The sequence below is a fragment of the Hemibagrus wyckioides genome, linkage group LG02 (genome assembly GCF_019097595.1).
Source record: "Hemibagrus wyckioides isolate EC202008001 linkage group LG02, SWU_Hwy_1.0, whole genome shotgun sequence".
NCBI classification, from domain to species: Eukaryota; Metazoa; Chordata; class Actinopteri; order Siluriformes; family Bagridae; genus Hemibagrus; species Hemibagrus wyckioides.
The window spans coordinates 12,924,744-12,933,927 of record NC_080711.1 but is presented as its reverse complement, the minus strand read 5'-3'; the positions used below and the strand labels follow the sequence as shown (position 1 = coordinate 12,933,927).

Sequence of the window (9,184 nt, the reverse complement as noted above, 5' to 3'; positions counted from 1 at the left end):
AGTGCTAATCAGCACTTTGTAGTAGTGTAGATGAGTCATTAAGTGTTGCTTTAGATTTTGCATTCTTGCAATCCAGGCATCAAGTCATATCACCTGTATTTGTAGAAAAATCTTCACACTCAAGGTAATTTTTGTATTTCTTTTAGTATCATAGATGTAAAATAACCCCTAGGGCAGTTTGTAAGGAGGATTAATCTTAACAAATGCTTTGAAGCTCATTGACAACTTTGCACATACACAGCTTTGTGTTTGCATGTGTTTGTGTGTGTGTGTGTGTGTTTGAGCATGTTAGCTATCAGCCCATGCAAGTGGCACAAGTCTCAGCATAATTAAAGAAAACTGGCCGTGAAATACACCACTGCTTCATCGTGGATTATTTATAATAATTTAATGGTCAAAGTAATTGTTTAAAATCACTATTACTGTATGGAACCAAGAACACATTCTAGTTCAGTGGAGCACCAAGCTCATAAAGTTTATGACTTCCTGTAATAAACACACTTGTATACCTGCACGTTTGTGAAATTATTAAATCAGTCAATCACGTGGCAGTAGTGCATTGTGTAAAATCATGCAAAACCCTGACAGTTACTACAGTTAATCTTCATATCAGATATCAGAGATGGAAAATGATTTCACATGATCATGTCACATGATTTCAGTGACGTTGACAGTGGCATGGTTGTTGGTGCAGGATGGGCAAATTGTACTATTTTAGAAGCTGTTGATCCTGGGATTTTTTTCTTTCTTTCAGGAAGCAGTCTCTGTATTGTACACAGAATGGTGTGAAAAGCAAACAAACAAAAAGCAGTGAGGAGCAGAAATGACTCGATGTTGAAAGAAGTCCAGAGGAGATTGTCCAGACTGGGTTATGCTTACAGGAAGGCTACAGTAACGCAAATAACCACCTTTTAAAACTGATGAGCAGAAAAGTGTCTCAGAATGCTCAGCTCACAAATCTTATGGAGGATGAGATACAAAAACAGAAGATCACATTGATGTTTTATTCCCGTCAGACAAAAACAGGAATCTGAGGCTATCCTGGGCACAGACTCACCTCAACTGGACCAGCTGATGCCTTCAACTGTTCAATATTCATCTGGCATGTGTAAATTTACGACATGGAGATTTACGATTTACGACAAGGAGAAAGAACGTGTAAATGCCCTAAGTAGAACCCTGCAACTTCCTATTAGAACCTAAGAATCCTAATTATCCTAAGAATCAGAGAGAGTAAGCATGTGCCATTGCTTTTTCTGTGCTTAGACATGCTCTTTAGATATACTTTAGTTTTTCTTTGAATTAAGATTTAATTAAGACTCACATTTTTAAAGAAAAGAAAAACCAAGTATTGGATATTATTATTATTATTATTATTATTATTATTATTATTATTATTATTATTATTATTAATAATAATAATAATGTATTAATTATTAATATTATAATACTAATATTTTTAGTGCTCATAATTTTTAGTGCAAATCATTTTTATTTTAAATATAATAATAATAAAAATACAACTACTACTACTACTGCTACTACTACTGATAATAATTTATTTCATTATAATAATAATATAATAAAAAGAATTTGTGACATTTTCAGAGAAGCAAGATAGTTTAGAATTTAGAATATTTAGCCCTCAGAATTTGAGAAAAAAAAAATGTCTTTCACAAATTCTTACAAAGCTAAAGCTGCACTGTCAGACAAATAATATACAAGTGTCTCATCCAGGGTGTATTCCCAGCACATTCCCAGTGTTCCCAGTATAGGCTATGGATCCACTGCCACACTGATCAGCATAAAGCTGTTACTAAATATGAATGAATGAATAAACCTGTTATAGAATAAGTGTTTCTCAGTGCTCCTTACTGAACTATATATCAATACGGTAGTGTATTTACTACCAGAGTGCAGTATCCAATCAATAGAAGTACAAGGCATATAAAACTATTGCTTCAGTAGCAGGACACAGTTGTTTCTGCAGAAACATGCAGCTTAAAAGACTCACATAGACGGCTCATCAGGGGCATTTGTTTTACAACAGCGATTTGTTCCACTCCGAAAGAAAGAACGAAGAAACAGATGAAGACACACATTACAGTGACAAATAGAGTGTTTAATTTGCTATATTAAAAAATAAAGTACAATGTGCTATATAAAGTGACAGTACAAACATGGAGGAGATTTCTTTCCAGTGTGTCCTTAACATCGGCGCTTCATTTCCTTCGACGTCCTTTTTTTTGTTTACCATTTAATCAGAATCTCAGCAAAATCATTCAGTACACCGTCATTTTTTACAACTTTATTTACATTAATTACAGATTAGTTAAAAAGTCTTGGAATACAAAAGTTTGCATAAAAATATATCCACAACCTTTAACCCTTAAAAAGCAACGACGTTCCTTCATTAGAGTACTTCACAAGCAGAGATAAGTCACTGTTATTATATCCACTGATCTGAAACGGGAAATACTCGATGTTTATTTTGTAGTCCTAAAACCGTTTTAGTCAGGTTTAGTCATTTATCCCAGGAGCTGGTTAACAGTGTACACGACTACATTTACAGTTACTCTTTTGGCAGACGCTTGGATCCAAAGTGACTTAGAAGTAAGGCAGAATTCACTTACGAGTCTCACTCAATGGCTCAGCAGTGGCTCTCTAACAGTACATGGATCTGAACTCACGACATTTCTGGTCACTGCAACACAAACGGTTGCACCTTCACTGGTTGAAATTGAACTGTCAAGGCTAAAAGAAACAATAGCTAACAAAATGTAATAATGCATGGTGAGCTGATTGAATGCATTGTGTATTGTCCTTCATTACGCTGTTGGAGGAGAGAAGAAAAGAAAAAACAAACAAACTTGTGACTGCTAACTGAGGATGGTTTTCCACTATGTCAGTATAAATTAATATATGTAATAGCCTCGTCACTTATCTACTGCATCTTTGGGCAAGCCTGAACTCCTTGAAAAGCCTGTACACAAGGAAGCGTGTATAGAAATACAAAAAGTAATGAATCCACCAATGGAAAAAAAAAAGAATGTAAATATATTTTGGTTCCTCTTCGGTGCCACGCGTTATATAAGAACCCTTAACTTATCAGGGCAGATAGGACTAAAGCTAGACACCCATGTCTCTTAAATCTCTACACACACACACACACACACACACACTATAATGACTCATTAATTAAAAACGAATAGAAGGATTGTTGAATTGTCTGGCTACATGATAAGTGCAATTTCTCTCACTGTATCAAAATCTACATATTGCTGCTGAATTGGATATGAAAAATGTACACCAGCCTAATATTACTAATATTACAACAGATCTACAGCTAATAATAGCTTACTGAACAAAGGCCCAATCTTCTCGAAACCTGACAGACTGCTGTATCTGGTACAGAGTCTGGTACAAAGTGATGATCGCTATTTAAGTGTGCAATGTGTTTGGGGAAAATCTGAGATCTTGATGTTGACAGAATAAAAAAAAACGATTAATAAATTCGATTCCTACATGTACTGCAGCTTTCTAACAGTTGGGAACAAGAGGGATGATAGAGATAATGATGATGATGTTGTGTGTGTGATGTAATATCCAATGTGCGTAGTAACAGTATGGAAGAATCACACGTGTCTATATGTATCCCAGGGTATCCGCGACTATTCACGGCACGTGTGAGTGTGTGCATGTGTCTATATTTGAAAATCATTAATACTAATGCTCCTTCAAGAGCATTATGAAAAGGCACTTAAATAATATCACAATCAAAGTTTGAGCTGTTTTGCCAGTTCTGTTTCGTTTCTGTCTTTAGTAAGAATTGATCTGTTCTGCTGCATTTAGTTGCATAAATGTTGTATATTCAGTTGCATACTTCTCTGGCGAATTTATCTGACATAGGTTACGTTTTTTAATCTGACTAGTCTACATTAAATAAAATAACTGGCTGTCTGTTCCGAAAACAACAACAACAACACCAACAACAACAACAACTGAGTGGTTACTGGTATTAAAACCACAGATTATTATCTAATAATGCAGAGAGCACCATGACCCCTGCACCGCAAATTCACTTCCATTGTGCAGATCCCTGAAGTATTTTTTTTAAATAAAATATTTTCAGGATTGTTTAGCAGAAGAATCATAATCCAAATCCTTGCTTGTGTAGAACCATGTATACACATGTTTGAAAGTGAATGTGAAAGGGGCTGATTTTTACAGGTTACGAACGCTATAAGATGAAGATGTACATGGATGTACGTGAAAACCGAAGCTAAAGTGCAATTTTAAGCAGAATCAGAGCAGAACAAATATTTAAAAGCTTTACTAGGGATGCATTGAAACCAGTTTTTTCAGCCATGTGCATGTTTTTTTGGTTCTTGTCAATGCCTTACTTACGTATTAATCGCTAAACAATTTATTCAGATTTATATGTGTTTTGTGCTGCTACCAATGAACTCCATGTGTTTTATGTTTAAGACTTGAGACACCTGACTCTCACACCCATATGTGTTTAACATCTCATTCATTATTTAATCCCCACTTCCTTCCTCTGTGTTGGAGCATGGCTGGAGTGTGACTCACACATTACAAGGGCTGGTGGTAGCTCAAGTGGTTAGGGCTCTGGGTTGATCATCGGAAAATCACATCAAGCTGCCACCACAAGGCCCCCAACCTCCCCTGCTTCATGGCTGACCCTGTGCTCTGACCCCAACTCTCCAAGGATGGGATTTTCGATTTTCACTGTGCAGTAATGTATACACCGATCAGGCATAGCATTATGAGCACTGAGAGGTGAAGTGAATAACACTGATTATCTCCTCATCATGGCACCTGTTAGTGGGTGGGATATATTAGGCAGCAAGTGAACATTTTGCCCTCAAAGTTGATGTGTTAGAAACAGGAAAAATGGGCAAGTGTTTTGAGTGATTTTGACAAGGGCTAAATTATGATGGCTAGACGACTGGATCAGAGCATCTCCAAAACTGCAGCTATTGTGGAGTGTTCCCGGTCTGCAGTGGTCAGTATCTACCAAAAGTGGACCAAGGAAGGAACAGTGGTGAACCGGCGACAGGGTCATGGGTGGCCAAGGCTCACTGATGCACGTGGGGAGCGAAGGCTGGCCCGTGTGATCCGATCCAACAGACGAGCCACTGTTCAAATTGCTGAAGAAGTTAATGCTGGTTCTGATAGAAAGGTGTCAGAATACACAGTGCATGACGGGTCAGGGCTGTTTTGGCAGCAAAAGGGGGACCAACACCAATATTAGGCAGGTGGTCATAATGTTATGATTGGTCAGTGTATGAAACAAATAAAGGCTACTTAACTAACCTAACTTAAGAGCATTAGTGATGTAAGTCACTGATGTCAGATAACGAGGTCTGGAGCTTCCTAAAAATCCTAAAAATATTCAGTGGGGTTGAGTTCAGTGATGGACACTTGAGTTCTTTGACAAACCATGGAGATTGTTCACTTCGCAGAGGGGCATTGTCAGACTGGAACAGGTTTGGGCCATGTTTAGTTCCAGTGAAGAGAAATTGTAACGCTACAGCAGCAAATAAAGCCGTTCTGTACAATTGTGTGGCAAGAGTATGAAGAAGAACCACCACATATGAGTGTGATGTGCTGGTCAGGTGTATCATGGTGTTTAAACTGTATGCTCAATAGAGAGCGTGAGGGCAGCTTGAGCACGCAGAGCAGTATCAACAAGTGTGATCATTAAAAGTGCGATGTGCGGTGAATTTGCACCTGGAGTCACGAGGAGAACTAGACAAAATAAAGCGCGAGGCTCTCAGTGCTCGCAGAACTGAAGTGGGAGTTTCTCCGCTTTCTCCTCGCTTCACTGCTTCACACTTTGAATATATACACCTTTGCGTGCACAATTTCCAACAGCTTTCTAACCTTATCTCACATAGTAGCACATGGTTTTATATATTGGTATCGCAGCATTTTTACGAGTATAGATAAACGACCTTGGAATTATTCCGAAACCTGATCCCAGTGTCTTTATCAATGCATCTTACACGTTTTACACATATAAGTAGGCAAAATGTATTAGAAAATATAATGTTGGCTTTCTAAAGTAATTATGCCTGGTAGTTTTGTTTGTATTACACGCATATCATGGAATTTCGCAACATTTATAGGTCTACCTCTTTAAACCTTATAAATATAGAATTCCATCTGCCATTTGTTTTTGGCAAAAATGAATTAATATTATAAACATGATATTTACATGACACTAAATATATGTGAGAAATATTACACCAAAATATACCTTAAACATATAAAAAAATATAAGGTTAAATCTCAGAAGCATCGTATTTAGTCATGGATGAAACTAATTCCAAGGTCTTGCTTTGTATTGGGCGTCACAAGCCGACTGATGAACAAAAATAAAACAAAAAGGACTGAATCATAAAAAAAGAAAGAAAAGAAAAATTAGGATTTCTTCCTTTTGATAACAAAGCTGTAAGTCAAAGGCTGCGATCACATTTGATTTCATTTGATTTTCTGTCATAAGCTGCTGTTATTAACCCTCCTGACTGGCTCACGTTATATTCTCTGAAACCACAGCACTGATTATTGATCAGACATTTTCTCTCACTGAACTCCTCTGACAGAAGTGCTGGCTGCAAGGCAGATCACAGCTTTATATTAATACAGAATCGGTCCTAGAGAAACAGCTCATTCCTATGAACGTACAGTAGATGTTTATAAAGACTTGTTATGGAAGGAGTCTCCAGGGTCAGCACTGTGTAACAGTCAGACGTGCCACGGGAAAGTCTTCAGGAAAGACGAGTTTGCTCTGTATGGCTTCTCTGTAACAAGCTGCATTTTTAAAATCGTATTCTGTTTCAATAGAAAGTGTGGGAACGACTATTTGTAGCTGCCATAGCGTGAAAACGGTAACTGACACATTTTCAGGGATGTTCCACAACATTAAATATACCAATTTAATATAAAACTGGTAAAAAGTATGACGTGTTTTTCTGTAATAAATAAAGAACTGTAATCGTTGGAAAATTGTTGTGGTAAAAGATGAATAAAACTCTTAACAGCTAACATTCTTCATTGTTGATTAGTTCGCTATAACATCACGCTCTGTTATGTCTTCATTCCTATAGAAAGATATGATCAAGCATGACATATAAAAGAATTTGTTTACAATTTCAGTATTATGCGTGTCTGGAGCCACAGTGATGATACACTAAGTAAAACCATGAGACTGGATGTTAACGTAAACATGTGTGAAAGTCTCGGGTTAACCTATAAATAATAATCTAGTTCAGATTCTTGTTAATTTGTCGGCTCCATAAAAAATGATATTACTAACTGATCTGTCATGGAATTTAAAAGGATTTTTTTGCTCATAGTAAAATATTATATCTGTTTTCTTGCCTTCAGCTGGAACCTTGATGAAAGTACCCTAAATATCTCGTCTTCAGTGGAGGCACTCAGACTGGAATGATCTGCACCTAATCCAGACACTCACATGCTTCAGCTGTCCTGATATCAGAAGCAGGACTCGGGCACTGGTCTCTGTCTGCCTAGAGAAGTGGTGCTGTATCTGTTCCTCTGCAGTGTATTGTAGGACGGTTTATCAGCACTCTGTCCTTTCTGAGGAGGAACAAGCAGTCCGTTCCTCTGGAGGGACACTGTCCTTCTCAGATTCAGGTCCAGTCTGCTCTGAAGACTGGAAGAGCTCAGTGCTCGCTTAATATCGCCCCCGGCGCCAGTGTGGCTTTCCTTGCCATTGATCAGCGTCTTGTTGTAGTAGCGTGCGCTGCTGCTCCTGTGTGTGCTGTTGCCTTTTTTCTCCTCTGCTACCAGTCCGTTTGGAGTGCCGTTGGACACGGACAGCTTGTTAGAGCTCTTATGTGTTAGCGTTCTTCCTTGAGCTGTTTCTTTGGCACGTATGTCCTTCGACTGGTTGTCCTTCTTAGCATTGCCTGGCATAAGGAAGGCTGGGATGCCCTGGATCTCCTCATCTTGCTGGTTTTGACTACACAAAGTCCTGGTAGCTCCAGCTGGCTGGTTCCAATGCCGCTTTAATGTGGAATCTTTACTTTCACTTGTGCTATTTGCTAAACTTTGAGCTGTGTTTGTCCCAGCAGTGGATTCTCGACGAGACTGACCGTCTTGAGTCTTTGCATGTTGCTCCTGCCTCCTCTTTGAAGTCCTCCTGATTAGTAAACTTTCATCTCTGCCCTTAGTAGCACCTCTGTCAGAAGCTGGTCTGCTCTGGCCTTCAGGTACTCGGGGTGAATCCGGCTCACGACAGCTTCCTCTCTCCGCTCCGCTAAAGCCGCTGCTGCCACTAGGGGAGCTGAGCGAGTCGTCCACAGGAAGCTGGGCTTTACCTTGAGCAGGACTAGCTACCAGACTCACTATTGGGTCCTTGGTGCACCGTGGCCTCCGTCCAGATTCCAGGTACTCCACCAGTTCTCCAGGCCGTGGTGCTGTGATCTGAGGGACAGAAGTGACTTTCTTACGGTCCTTGGAACCAAAAGACCAGCGCAGAGGAAGCACTTTGCCCAGATTTTCCTTATTCTTGGAGGGTGAACGCAGGCTTACACTTCGGCCCTGGGTGCCACGAACAAATGGTCTCGACTCAAATCCATCTATGGGTGGAGAATGAAGGACAAATTTAGGATCTGTAAAACTGAAAGCTAATGACAATGCCCTGGATGAAGACTTAAAACTGTTAAAACTGCCATAAATTATACATTTTTTTAAACAGTAAACTGTGAAACCATATAATTAATATTTCTCCAATAAAGATAAGTGATAAATAACAAGACCAGGATACTCTAGATGACTCGTAACATCCACTAAGTAGATGCTTAGAAATAACTCACCAGAATCTCCTTTTGGCTGCTCATAGAAAACAGGAGAAGTTGGTGTTTGAGGCTCAGGAGCTGAAGAGCAGCTTGAGGTCTTGGTCGTGGGACATAAAGTCTGGCTATCTTCTGACACCGACGTCAAACGGACGAGCCAGTGATTAGACATGGAGGAGCTAGTAGAGCCTGTGGAAGAAGAGATTATATCAGCGCAGTCTGATCTGTTAATTCACTAAGCACAAAAAAGGAAGTTTGCTAGTAATAACAGCTGCAGGTATTAGCTGACTTTAATCTTCACTGATAAAAGCGCTGTTTATTAGCCTTGTCATGTA

The 9,184-nt window shown here is 39.0% G+C and overlaps 1 protein-coding gene across 1 annotated transcript in view; it reads right to left on the bottom strand.

Moving 5' to 3' along the window:
• Positions 1-2,293: 2,293 nt before the first annotated feature.
• usp43b (ubiquitin specific peptidase 43b) overlaps positions 2,294-9,184 on the bottom strand; it is an 87,006-nt gene continuing 80,115 nt past the window's right edge. Inside the window, exons 14-15 of the mRNA XM_058410237.1 lie at positions 8,871-9,038; positions 2,294-8,633 (exon numbers count right to left, since the gene is read on the bottom strand). Of these exons, the coding sequence (XP_058266220.1) occupies positions 7,525-8,633; positions 8,871-9,038 (1,277 nt within the window). The 3' untranslated portion in view covers positions 2,294-7,524. The remainder of the gene's footprint in view (positions 8,634-8,870; positions 9,039-9,184) is intronic.